The sequence below is a fragment of the Mercenaria mercenaria genome, chromosome 7, assembly GCF_021730395.1.
Source record: "Mercenaria mercenaria strain notata chromosome 7, MADL_Memer_1, whole genome shotgun sequence".
NCBI lineage: Eukaryota > Metazoa > Mollusca > Bivalvia > Venerida > Veneridae > Mercenaria > Mercenaria mercenaria.
Genome location: NC_069367.1, coordinates 17,873,782 through 17,888,848, shown reverse-complemented (window position 1 = coordinate 17,888,848; position 15,067 = coordinate 17,873,782). Strand labels below are relative to the sequence as shown.

Below are 15,067 nucleotides of genomic sequence, written 5' to 3'. Positions count from 1 at the left end.
TTTATGGGCTATGAAGTTTTGCATCAGGTGTTCTCTATGCAATTTTACTTGGGGAGGGAAAAGTTTTGGACCTTCACTAAAGCGAAAAATACACATAAAGTTAGTTTGTGTTGCAAACATCTTAAACAAGAGGGCCAAGATGGCCCTAGGTCGTTCACCTGAGTAACACACCATAACAGTGTAAACATGTTTTACCTGATGCTTTCATGGAGACAAATATTCTGATCAATTTTCATTCAGATTGGACCAAAAAACGTGGCATCTCGAGTCTAATCAAGTATTTTCTTTGATTTGACCTAGTGACCTAGTTTTTTACCCCACCTGACCCAGATTCGAACTTATCCAAAATTTCATGAAAACAAACATTCTGACAGTTTCGGGAAGATTGGAGCAAAAAAGTGGCCTCTAGAGTGTATACAAGCTTTTCCTTTAATTTGACCTAGTGACCTAGTTTTTGATCCCATGTGACCCAGATTTGAAATCGTCCAAGACTTCATGATAACAAACATTCCGACCAAGTTTTATGAAGATAGAATAAAAAATGTGCCCCCTAGGGTGTAAACAAGCTGATTCTTTGATTTGACCTTGTGACCTAGTTTTTGACCCCACATGACCAAGATAAAAATTTATGAGATTTATGAGATGATTTAGAAACTTCATAGGATGATTGGACATGCAGAATAGATGACCCCTATTGATTTTGGGATTACTCTATTAAAGGTCAAGGTTGCAGCGGACATAACATGGAAATCCATTTCCGGTCAATAACTTGAGAACTATTTGACCTAGAACCTTCAAACTTCATAGGATGATAGAACTTACAAAGTAAATATCCCCTGTTGTTTTTGGGATCATCCCATCGAAGGTTAAAGGTCACATGGGGCTGAACATAGAAAACGCTTTCAAATCAATAACTTGAGAACCACTTGAACCAGAATGTTGAAACTTAATAGTATGATTGGACATGCAGGGTAGATGACCCCAACTGATATTGCAGCCAACCATCAGTGTCTCTTTGACTTTCGCTCCTGTCCCGTATTGGCTTCTTGCTTATATGACTATGCAGTGGGGGAGACATGTGCTTTTCTGCAAAAGCATCTTCTAGTATTTATTTAAGTAGAAACTTTCAGAAAACACTGCCACTATTTCAGTATAATTTCACAGACATTTCCTTGCATAACCATCTACCAAAACTGTTCAAGCAAGCAGCGTAACTTAGGTGAATGATTTAGAGCTATTGATTCATGACCTTCTTGTTTAGTTAAAACTTTAAAAGTATTCCTGACAAACACACTGGCCATATTAAAAACAATTTCACTGATACTTCCCTTGTGTGATCATCTTCAAGCAAGCTGTGATACTCAGGTGATTTATCTAGGGCCATTATTGCTTTGTTTGATTATTTTATGATTTTCTTTGTTCAGGTAAATCTGGTATAACAACAAGTGTATTAGGCGACAGACCCCCACCACGGCCACCCAGCCCACCCAGACCACCTCTACCTAAAGATCAACTAAATCCCCCAACACCTAGTGTTTATGTAAGTGTTTTTAAACTATTACTTGTGACTCAGTAAGAAAGAATGGAACAAGAAAATCTTATAAAAAGTAGAAGTGTTAGGGGAAAGACATATTTTAGGTTTCAGTGCTGATATACCACGGTCAAACGAACACACGAAACCGATTTTGATGAGATAAAGTGAAAAGTACCTGGCATTGTAATAGCTACCCTCAGTATAAAGAGATTTTAAAATGTCCCAGTTGTTTTTGTCTTCTAATGATTGAGAATGACAGGCACGGAACACACACGTCGAGCAAAAGTAGGGATTTCTGGTGTATTTCTGTAATTTTCCACTTATCCCTAAACTATCAAAGCTATTGCTTAAAAACTTGGAAAACTTAATCATCGTCAATAGCTGACTTTGTACAGCAAGATACCTAACTCCATCCTGCTTTTTATAAGAATTATGGCCCCTTTTGGACTTAGGAAATCAGATTTCTTGGTAAAGTTTTGTGTTTAGGTCAGCTTCTCTTCTAAACTATCAAAGCTATTGCTTTTGCAACACTTGTTCACCATCAGAAGCTGACTCTGCACAGCAAGAGGCACAACTCCATCCTGCTTTTTGCAAGAATTTTTGGACTTAGAAAACATCGGATTTCTTGGTTAAGTTTTGCATTTAGGTCAACTTTTCTCCTTAATAGTCAAAGCTATTCCTTTAAAACTTGGAGCAGTTATTTGCCATTAAAAGCTGACCCTGCACAGCAAGTACCATAACTCTACATTGCTTTTTGCAAGAATTATGGCCCCTTTTGGACTTAGAATTCATGGGTAGAACAATATTTCTATTATACAGAGACAAAAAAGTCAGATGAGCATCTGCACCTGCAAGGCAGTGCTCAAGATAGATGCAGAACAAAACAAGCTAGAATCAGTAGTATTATACTCCCTGAAAAATGTAAATGCAAATCCTAATATCATTAATGTCTTTGGTAGTCCGCTACAAGTGGACTTAAACAGAAGGGACTGTCTTTCAGTTAGTACGTACTAAGTCCTTCCGGAAAATCCGGATCTTGCGATAACTCAACTAGTATCCAAACTCTGTGTGTTTTGTAATGTAGTTCAGGCAACAGTAAGGAGACATTTTACATAATATTGTTGTGAGTTTAGCTTAACAGTACCAGCTACTTCAGTTTTTAGCTCGACTTTCTGAAGAAAAAGTAGAGCTGTTTCACTCGCTGCAGCGTCGCTGTAGCTGTTGGTTAAAGTTTTTGATAAAATCATATATCTCTGTTACTATCAAAGCCGTCCGTCCGTGAGCTTTTGTGATCACCCTTCGTCCGTCATCAGTCCGTGCGTCAACAATTTCTTTCCTGCACGATAGTGGTTTCATTTATGATTTTATTTTAACCAAACTTGCACACAACTTGTATCACCATAAGATCTCGGTTCCTTTCCTGAACTGGCCAGATCCCATTATGGGTTCCAGAGTGATGGCCCCTGAAAGGGCCAAAATTAGCTATTTTGACCTTGTCTGCACAATAGCAGCTTTATTTATGATTTGATTTTTACCAAACTTGCACACAACTTGTATCACCATAAGATCTTGGTTCCTTTCTTGAACTGGCCAGATTTCTTTATGGGTTCCAGAGTTATGGACCCTGACAGGGCCAGAATTAGCTATTTTGACCTTGTCTGCACAATAGCAGCTTCATTTATGATTTGAATTTAATCAAACTTGCACAAAACTTGTGTCACCATAAGATCTCAATTCCTTTCTTGAACTGGCCAGATCCCATAATGGGTTCCAGAGTTATGGCCCCTGAAATGGCCAAAATTAGCTATATTGACCTTGTCAGCACAATAGCAGCTTCATTTATGATTTGATTTTAACCAAACTTGCACACAATTTGTATCACCACAAGATCTTGGTTCCTTTCTTGAACTGGCCAGATTCCCTCATGGGTTTTAGAGTTATGGCCACTTAAATGCCCAAAATTTGCTATTTTAGCTTTTTCAGCCATATAGAGACTTCATTTATGGTTTGATTTGATACAAACTTCCATAATATCTTCAACAACAATAAATCTTGGATTCCATGATGAATCTCAGATCCAGTTGTCCAGATTCCAGAGTTATTTTGTATCTGATTACCTCCCCTGATTGTAATCAAAATGCATTTATGTCAGTAAGTACGACTTATTTGAAATTTCATTATTGTCATTAGTTGGACTGAGACAATCAGGGTACATACCTCTGGACTGATGTTATGTCAAATTACCTCCCTTTATTAGCCCACCATCATCAGATGATGGTGGGCTATTCAAATCACTCTGCGTCCGTGGCAGAATTACACCAAACTTCACAGGAATGATCCTTGGGTGGCCCCCTTTCAAAATTGTTCAAAGAATTGAATTCCATGCAGAACTCTGGTTGCCATGGCAACCGAAAGGAAAACTTTAAAAATCTTCTTCTCAAAAACCAGAAGTCCTAGAGCTTAGATATTTGGTGTGAAGCATTGCCGAGTGGACCTCTACCAAGTTTGTTCAAATCATGACCCTGGGGTCAAAATTGACCCCGCCCCAGGGGTCACTTGATTTTACATAGGAAAATTTTCAAAAATCTTCTCCTCAAAAACCAGAAGGCCTAGAGCTTAGATATTTGACATGTAGCATTGCCTAATGGACCTCTACTAAAGTGGTTCAAAACATGACCCCAGGGTCAAAATTGACCCCGCCCCAGGGGTCACTTGATTTTACATAGGAAAATCTTCAAAAAATTTCTAAAAATAAACCAAAAGGCCTAAAGCTTAGATATTTGACATGTAGCATTGCCTAAGAGACCTCTACAAAATTTGTTCAAATCATGACCCCTGGGGTCAAAATTGGCTCGTCCCCAGGGGTTACTTGATTTTACATAGGAAAATCTTCAAATTTTTTTTTTAAAATAAACCAGAAGGCCTAGAGCTTAGATGTTTGACATGTAGCGTTGCCTAGTAGACCTCTACAAATTTGATCAAATCAGGACCCCCGAGGTCAAAATTGACCCCGCCCAAGGGGTCACTTGATTTTACATAGGAAAATCTTCAAAAATTTTCTAAAAATAAACCAGAAGGCCTAGATCTTAGATGTATGACGTGTAGCATTGCCTAGTGGACCTCTACAAAATTTGTTCAAATCATGACCCCCTGGGTCAAATTGACCCCGCCCCATGGGGTAATACCCCAGTCACACATACGGTGCGGATAGCTACGTCTAGCTACGGAAAGAAACGTAGTAATAGGTATCGATCCGTACCTGAGCCGTACCTCAGAGTAGTCATTTGTATTAATCCGTACCAGAACGTGGTCAAAACGTATTCAAAACTTATTCCAAACTTGCAAGTTTCTCCAACTTTTGAACATGCACAAAAGTTTGAGCGAACCGTAACCATTTGAGCATGACTTTAGTCCATCTTGGCTGAAACTTATTCATCCGTAGTTAAACGTACGTTAACGTAGTTATCCGTGCTGTTACGTACCTCGCCGTAGCTGAACGTAGTTATCTGAGGCTGCTCGTACTTAAGCATAGTTCAACGTAGTTTACCGCAGACCCGTCCGTGCGCTGGGCAAGTTGCAATGCGCAGTAAAACGTAATTCAACGTAGTACCTCGTACCTATCCGTACCTATTCGCGTCCTGTATTGTTTTGTTTGTTTCCTCTTTCTCACCATTTTTCCCGTACTAAGACGTACTGTTCCATAGTTATACTCCCACAGACTAATCCTATTCGCACCGTACCTCAACGCACGGACATATCCGAATGTGTGACTGTAGCTTTACTTGATTGTTCATAGAAAAATCTTCAAAGTTTTCTAGAAATAAACCAGAAGGCCTAGAGCTGAGAAATTTCACATGTAGCATTGCCTAACGGACCTCTACAAAATTTGTTCAAATCATGACCCCGGGGGTAAAATTGGCCCCGCCCCAGGGGTTACTTGATTGTACATTGAAAAATCTTCCAAAAAAAATTCTAAAAATCCTCAGTTTGACATTTAAAACATGTGGCTCATATTATTTATTTGATATTCATAGAATTTGATCAGAATGATTTTCAAAGTCATGTTCGAATCTGGTTATCTGTAGTAAAAAACTAGGTCACCTGGTTTAATCAAAGAAAATCCTTGTGTAGGCAACAAGGGCTGCATTTTTCATTTGATGTGCATGAAACTTGATCAGTATGTTTGTTATCATGAAGTCTTGAATGGTTTTGAATTTGGGTCATGTGGAGTCAATCAAAGGAAAAGCTTGTTTACTCTCTAGAGGCCACGTTCTTTGCTCCAATCTTCACGAAACTTTGTTTTCATGAAATCTTGGTCGAGTTCTAATCTGGGTTATGTGGGGTTCAAAAACTAGATCACTAGGTCAAATCAAAGAAAATGCTTGTTTACACTCTAGAGGCCACGTTTTTTTCAAATGTTGATGAAAATTGGTCAGAATATTTGTCTCATGAAATGACTAGGTCAAACACGTTTTCACTGTTGCGAGTGTTACTCAGGTGAGCGACCTAGGGCCATCTTGGTCCTCTTGTTATAATTTACATAGATTTATATAGGGAAAAACTTTGAGAATCTTCTTGTCCAAAACCACATGGCCTAGGGCTTTGATATTTGGTATGTAGCATCATCTAGTGGTCCTCTACCAAAATTGTTCAAATTATTTCCCTGGGGTCAAATATGGCCCAGCTCCGGGGGTCACATGGTTTATATAGACTTATATAGGGAAAAACTTTGAAAAACCTCTTGTCCAAAACCACAGGGCCTAGGGCTTTGATATTTTGTGTGTGACATCATCTAGTGGTCCTCTACTAAGATTGTTCAAATTATCCCCCTAGGGTCAAATATGGCCCTGCCCTGGGGGTCGCATGGTTTACATAGACTTATATAGGGAAAAACTTTGAAAATCTTCTTGTCCAAACCACAAAGCCTAGGGCTTTGATATTTGTAATGTAGCATCATCTAGTGGTTCTCTACCAAGTTTGTTCAAATTATCCCCCTAGGGTCAAATATGGCTCTGCCCAAGGGGTTACATGGTTCATAAAGACTTATATAAGGAAAAACTTTTAAAATCTTCTTGTCCATAACCTACAACATTCAAATTTGGACCACATGTATAGTTGTGAGTGGCAAGATGAACCTTGACATGAGTTGACCTTGATCTTGACCTAGTGACCTACTTTCACATTTCTGTAGCTACAGCCTTCAAATTTGGACCACTTGCATAGGTTTGTGTACTGAAACAAACTTTGACCTTGACCTAGTGACCTACTTTCACATTTTTGAAGGTATAGGCTTCAAATTAGGACCACATGCATAGTTTTGTGTTCCGAAATGAAATTTGAACTTTATTTTGACCTGGTGACCTACTTTCACATTTCTCAAGCTACAGCCTTCAAATTTGAACCACTTGCATAGTTTTGTGTACTGAAAAAAAACTGACCTTGACATTGGCCTAGTGACTTACTTTCATATTTTTGAAGGTACAGGCTTCAAATTTGGACCACATGCATAGTTTTGTGTTCCAAAATGAAATTTGAACTTAGTTTTGACCTGGTGACCTACTTTCACATTTCTCAAGCTACAGCCTTCAAATTTGGACCACATGCATAGTTTTGTGTTCCGAAATGAAATTTGAACTTGATTTTGACCTGGTGACCTACTTTCACATTTCTCAAGCTACAGCCTTCAAATTTGAACCCATGCATAGTTTTGTGTACCGAAATGAACTTTGACCTTGAGATTGACCTAGTGACCTACTTTCACATTTCTGAAGCTACATGCTTTCAATTTGGACCACATGCATAGTTTTGTGTTCTGATTTGAAAGTTGACATTGATTTTTACCTAGTACCTACTTTAAAATTTCTCAAGCTGCAGACTTCAAATTTGAAGCACATTCATAGTTTTGTGTACCAAAATGAACTTTGACCTTGAAATTGATCTAGTGACCTACTTTCACATTTCTCAAGTTACAGCTTTAAAATTTGGGCCACATGCATGGACCACTTGCACAGTGTTGTTATCAAAATGAAATTTGACCTTGATTTTGACCTTGAGCCAGTCTTTAAATTTGGAACATTCAAAAATAGCTCATTGGTGGGTGCAAAGATCACTCTTGTTTCAAATTAAAATGGGTATATCTTCCTAACTAATGAAGATACTGATCTGAAATTTCAAAATCGTTTTATGAATTCATGGCAACCCATGAGTGGCACTTATATCTTTCTAAAGTTAAGATGTAATATTCAAACATCTGACACATTAAATAATTCAAAATAATGTCTTAAATTAGCTTGAAATGTGCAGTTCACTTTAATCATGGTCAGATATCTCTAAAATAAGCACATGGACCTTTACATTTTATTTCACCACATTATAGACCATATGTTTATGTACGACTGTGAGAAGTTTCATTAAAATCTACATTCTTGCATAAAACCTTTGTTTTTTGCCGATTTTGGGCATGCATAAACAGGGAAAAAACGTGTACAAACAAGGAGATTCTCGTGAGCACGCGCTGTTGGTGAACATTTTGAATATGCTGTTGTGGGTCCAACGTAAGCAAATTACGGATCCCGAATCAATTTTGGCCGAAGTCGAAAGGTCCGAGATTTATTAAATCTTTTCATCTGCATATTTATTAAAAATATCATTTTTCAACCTAACTTTACTTTAACTTGTAATAATCGCTACCTCTCTTGATACGCGACTGAATTGACGTTCTTTATTATTGTATTATTACGCGTATTAGACTCAAAGTAAGTTTACACGCTGCGATTTAATCCCTGAAAATGATAGGCAAACAACAATTTACAAAAATACAATTTCGTTTTCCAAATTAATTTGAGTCGAGAAAGTTGACATGCTAACTTTAAATCTTACACTAAAACTTTTAAAAAATGTTTGTGTCTACTTTACACATCTATGCAGTCTACTGATACAGTGATGGTGTGTAATGTAAAGCATATAGTGCGATCAATTCGTAACAGAAAATGCCAAAATACTTCAGAAAATGGGAAAAGCACCAAAATTGGCACAGCTTTTTATTGAAGCATTAAAAATATTTTTCTCATGGGACCCATTTGATATCTGCCAAGATGGCCGATACGGCGGCCATTTTCCAAGATGGCCGCCAAAACTCAATATTTACCTTACAAGATTCTAATGAAAGGTCATTATTTTTACATTCATCCCCAAAATGCACTAAATACAAATGTAAATAATAAAATAAATCCTAAATTGCATCAAATGCAAAAATAACAATTCAAATGATGTTAGTTTCTTTCTGTTTGCATGGTAACGGCTAAAATCAACCTTTAAAACTTAGTTTAATATTATCATTGTGTAATTTTCATATTTTAAAGGGTATTTTTTCTTTTACTATATGTAATTTATTTTATTACACTTGCATTCACTCCACAGCAGCATATTGAAACATTGTTGTTATTCCCTTACCAGTGTTTAGCCAGAGGGGGTTTATGGGTTGCCCCTATATGCATGTCAGTACGTCAGCCATGCAGAGTTGGATACTGCAATAACTTTAAAACTACAGCAGAATTGTTCATGATACGTGTACATGGATAGATGGCAATGTAGAGAATGCCAGTGTCATTTAAATTTGTTCCTATGGCAACAAATGTTGTCGCTATGGCAACAAATAGTGCACGAATATGACAAATGTGTCATCCTGCACTTCTTCAAAACAAGGAGAGATCGTTTCTTGAGAAATTTTACATAGACAGAGGGACAAATTGAAAACATGCTTGTTATCTTATTTTCTCCTTTTGTATTTTGTCCGTCTGTATGTCCGGCCACCATTCGAAAATGGCGGATTCTTCAATAACTTCAAAATGCAAATTCTGAAGACTTCTTTATGAAACCTTGTTTATAGATGGTAGGTAATATGGAGAATGTGAGGGTCAATTAACTTAGTTTCTATATAAATTGTAGTTCCTATGACACCAAGTACGACAACTACCCCTTTGAGTATGGGACTTCGAAATGCAAGAATAGATTATAGCGACAAATAGTAGGATCAAATGAAAACAATGTTCCTTATTATGCACCACGATCACAATAATGAATTGCTAACTGTGTAACAAAGAAGAGTAAGACTGAAAATACAAAAATTGCTTTCATGGACAACACTTAGTAACTATTCTGTGAAATATATTAATCTGAACAGTGAGCTGAAATCTGAAATAAGGTACATGTCAGATACTCTTGTCAGTACACACAAGCTCGAGATTGTCGACAACTTTAGTTAACTTGCATAAGGCAGTGCAGAGCATTTCAGCACTTTTGACAAATTAGCCTTTATCGAGGTTGCAAATGCACTTGAGGAGCTATTGGTACGAGGCTCAGGTACTTGAGACAAAAACTATTGGAAAGGTTCCAATATATCAAAGATATCTCTGGTCACCTTATTTACTTGACTTGGAATTTTAGGAAAGTGATAGAACACCTGACCCCCATATGTGCTCGACCTAAAGGGCAACCTTTTTTAGTATGTTCAAGAGGTGTAGCAGACGATGCAGGAATGCACATTATAGTCCTAATCTTTGTGTGAACATATGGTTGATCAGCTACTTGACACGTTTTGCTGTAAAGAAGAGTATCGAAAGCCTCCATTTATACCACAGAAATATTATATGAACAGTTTTGTTTGTAGAAGGTGTAGAAAATGCATTTAAAAGCTTGATTCACCGGTAAGCGCGAGCTGTACTGGTTAGTTTTGTTTGACAAGACAGTGTTATTCTTACATTGGATTGCTTAACTGGAAGTAGAATAGCCTTACAAATGGTAAATTGATAATATTTTTTGTCTTAAAACTAGTAATTTAAATTGGTATTAAAATTGTGTTTCGAATACATGTGCTCATTAGAAAAATCCTCAAGTACTCACATTTAATTTAATTTTAATTTCAGTAAAATGTCCAGAAATAGATATTAGAGCACATTTTTCTGTAGAAATGATAGATTGTGCTCTTAATTTAAACCCCCCCCCCCCCCCCCCCCCCCCCCCCCTCCGTTACACTCAGCCACGTTCCCACTACGTCGTAAAAACTGGCAGGTCGCAGTAAGAACTTGTACAATGTATAAGAAATACAGTAGACACCGATAAGAACATGATGATTATGGTCTCCACGAGGACGCGGTCAAACTTTGGACATGTTCAAAACAAAAGTATTGAAGAGGTGGTCTAATCAGGAAGCAGGAAGAACTAAATAAGGACGTAGTAATGATGTAACTAAAACCTAGTAGGACATAGTACAAACGTGGTGCGGACGGGAAAGACTGTATGGCGTGCTCATTGCGCTGTCATTGGGTTGTCATTGCGTTCTTGCTACGTCAATGGAGTTCTCACTACAACTTATCTACGCTTGTTTGCTATGACCATGCTACGTGCATGCCACGTTGTAGAATACCGCATAAGGTTATCAATACGTTCTTTCGGTGCTTAACACATCTATGTCACGTTGCAGCAGGTTCTCACTATGATTGTTCAGATTCTGAAAATTGAGTATGAATACTGGATCCAATTCCCCATCACTTCGTTTTCAACCAGCAGTGGGTATCGAACATCATCAGGCATTGTCACATAATCATGGACTCAGCAGCACTGGCAGCTTGTAGTGGACTTCTGGACCTTCGTATACCCTTCACGCTGCTTTTGCTTTTTATACGCCACGACCTCTCTATAAGACTGCTCTTATTTCTTCGTTGGGAGAGGGGTGGGGGCGGTGCTCGTCGTTTATTGTAATTTATGGTTGTTGAGTGTAGATGCGTACACAATATAACTGGGAGAAGGAATGAAAAAGAGGCGCGTGGCGTAGTATTTATAAGTAGCCGACGAATGCAGTGAGAAGGTGATAAGCGTATGGTTAAAGCATGGTAAGCGAGAGTGCACAATCTGACCGATCGTACTAAGAATGTAGTAAGAACACACTGGACGTGAAGATGCGCGTGGTAAGAAAATTAGTGTGAACATGTTGGACGCCGTGAGAACCTGGCAAGGATGTTGAAAGCGCGCAGTATGAACTTTAGAACTGCACATTTTTCGAGTTTGACCCCCGTCCCTACCGCGTCAAAATTTCAGGACGCAGTGTGGTCTTAATGGTCTTTGTCTGAGAATGATCAGGGCATAAGTGACTGTACATTATATGCTTATGACATTAAACTATAATACTATTGCTATGGCACAATGTGCTACAATTTGAAAAAAAAAACAACAACAGATTATTACAGGAACATGCAAATGTAAATTTGATTACGCTGATCAAACGGCAAATGACTTTCCCAAAGAAAACATAATGGTCTGACAGGCCAGGGATGTTCACATGGTCTATCGCACTAACATAGTTAATGAATTATATAGTTTATTAAGTGTTATTAGTTCTCTTAGTGTAAAATAAATTGAAATGAATACAGCAACACTAACAAATTCTGAGTCGCGAAAACTAATGACAAAGTGAAACACGTGTCATTATTCACTAATACACATTACAGACAAACTTCGTTTGCTCAAACTCTGATGATTCGAACACCATTCTTCACTTGAACCTATCGTCAGGTCCCAACCAAATTCCTTTATAATATATTCTCCGATCACTCAAACTACCGATAATTTGACTAAATTTTGTCGGTCCTGACGGGTTCCAGTTACCGAAGTTCGAATGTATTTATAATAATTTACAATTGTTGTAAAGTTCTGCACAGGACTGTTGCCATTTTTAAACATTCTTGAAATGCCAGTTACCATTATTATACTTAATTTTGACTCATATAAATGCATTATGGACTTTTCTTCTGCCTAATAGCAAATTTTATCCAAGGGAGACAACTTCTTTCATTTTTGTTGGAAGAGCGGCATTTTGTTAATATGATATGTTTGAATTTATTCAGACAGGTGATTTTAGATTATGATACTGATGACTGTAAGTGTCTATAGAAGTTTTATATATAATATTAAGTATTTTGAAGAAATATACATGCATGGCGGCCATCTTGGATTTTTCGGCCATATTGGATTTTTCTGAGTGGGTCTCATGCTCATTTTTAGTATTTTGCCCTAAAGTAGTTATATACCAAGTTTTGTGCTTTTCCCATTTTCTGAAGTATTTTACACCATTTTACTGGACTAATAAACATGACGAAGCGTAAAGTTTGAAGGATTTTTCCAAAGTTAATGAACATTTGATGAACAGAAGGTATTTATTATATATTTTTTAATTTATTTGTAGATCTCACCAACCATGTTTGAGTTTATAAATCCAATCTAAGTTGATTATATCGATGTTGGAAAAATTCAAATTTTTGTGTTTATCAAACTTTGATCGCGATTAGGTGGGGTGCAAAGCAAAATTTTCTAGTTATAGGCCTAGAGATTTCATTCTTAACGACATGAAGAATATAGGTATTGATACCAGTTTCTATTAAACGATAATATTTACATTTAAAAAGCGTAAGGGGCAGACTATTAATTTAAACCAAGCAGAATTGTGTTCTGTCGGCACCTCACCTGCAAATTGTGTAAAGACAGGATGCGGTGTAGGGTTATGCCCTTTTCTCATAATTCCGAGCCTCTAAAGCTAAAGTTCCTACCGATATATCGGAAAAAGGGGAAGTCATGCTTATTTTACATATATTTAATATTAAAGAAATTACCACAACAAGAATGTCCGTTCGACATGTATAAAATACGCACTGTTTCTGTATGCCCTGGAAATGCATAAATAAAACATGTGTCCATAACAACCTGAAACGGCCGACTTCGATCGGCTAATGTCAGCTGGATAGTCTTGTTTTTTCGATATTTCCAGCACTTAAGTTGTGTTTTATGCAAGAATAGCGATAACGCATGTTTGTTTCATGAAACAACATCTGCAGAATCCCTCGGGCTATGTTGGTGCACTTGCCCTACGGGCTCGTGCACCAACCAATCCCTTGGGATTCTGCAGATGTTGTTACACAAAAAAACGTGCGTTAACCCTACATTGTAGAAAAAATTCTATTTGCGAAAATGTTATGAAAGTTGTGATTTTCCCATTGACTCCCATTATGGAAAATTGTGTGAGGTCAAAAATTTTCATATCAGTTTAGCAAAATGTCAAGCACACGACCCTGTCTTTTTCATTTGCTGAATTTTGTAAGTATATTCTGAAGTTTTGAAAAATCAGGGTTTAATCAAATTCTACATTGTAGAAAAAATTTCAGTGAGAACGTGCAGAACTACCTTAATATCATTTTCATGTAAAATTCTATTTCTTACAAAATCAAAATAGGTATGGAAGTGTCTAGACTTATTGTGCCCCCCCCCCCATGAGTGGTAGGGGCATATAGTTTTGGTCTTGTCTGTGTGTGCGTCCTTCCATCCGTGCGTGAGTCCGTCCGTCCATCCGAAGATCGTGATGCGCCTAGCTCAAAAAGTATATGATATAAATTGATGAAATCTTGCATGAGTCTTTATCATGATATGAACTTGCACACCTCCTATTTTTTGTCTGGCTCCGCCCCCTTATTTCCAGAGTTATGGCCCATGAAATAGTAAAAGATGCACATTTTTACCTTGTGACATGCGTAGCTCAAAAAGTATTTGATACAGATTCATGAAACCTTGCATGAGTCTTAATCATGATATGAACTTGCGCACCTCCTATTTTTCATCTGGGTCCGCCCCCTATTTCCATAGTTATGGCCCCTGAAATAGTCAAAAAAGCACATTTTCACCTTGTGACGCGCTAGCTCAAAAAGTATTTGATATAAATTTATTAAACCTTGCATGAGTCTTTATCATGAAATGAACTTGCGCACCTCCTATTTTTCATCTGGGTCCATCCCATATTTCCAGAGTTATGGCCCCTGAAATAGTCAAAAATGCACATTTTCACGTTGTGACGCGCCTAACTCAAAAAGTATTACATATAAATTGATTAAACCTTGCATTAGTCTTTATCGTGATATGAACTTGCCCACCTCTTATTTTTTGTCTACCTTTGCCCCATATTTTCAGAGTTATGGTCCCTTAAATAGTCAAAAATGCACATTTTCACCTTGTGACACACCTAGCTCAAAAAGTATATGATAAAAATGGATGAAAACTTGTATAAGTCTTTATCATGTTATAAACTTGCACACCTCTTATTTTAGGCTGGCTCCACCCCCTATTTTTAAAGTTATGGCCCCAGAAATAGTAAAAAAAATGCACATTTTCACCTAATTATGTGCCTAGCTCAAAAAGTATTTGATGTAAATACATGAAACCTTGCTTGAGTCTTTATCATTCTTCTTGAGAATCTAAGCACTTATTACAGAGATATGGCCCTTGAAATAGCCAAAATAGTGGATTTTTTGTTTGTGATGCTCATAGCTCAAAATGTATATGGCCTAGAATAATGAATCCTTTTCATAAAATGTTTGTTGAGGCTATACCCCATTAAGACTGCAAACATTTGAATTATTTCCCCTTATTTGTGACAAATGTACCAGTGGGGGCACACCCTGTGTCCTACAAACACATTCTAGTTTTATTATAAGT

The 15,067-nt window shown here is 37.4% G+C and overlaps 1 protein-coding gene across 1 annotated transcript in view; it reads left to right on the top strand.

The window, feature by feature from the left end:
- The window catches only part of LOC123554817 (histone demethylase UTY-like), a 473,287-nt gene that overhangs the window by 305,227 nt on the left and 152,993 nt on the right, over positions 1-15,067 (top strand). The window contains exon 18 of the mRNA XM_045345168.2: positions 1,425-1,540. Coding sequence (XP_045201103.2) covers positions 1,425-1,540 — 116 coding nt within the window. The remainder of the gene's footprint in view (positions 1-1,424; positions 1,541-15,067) is intronic.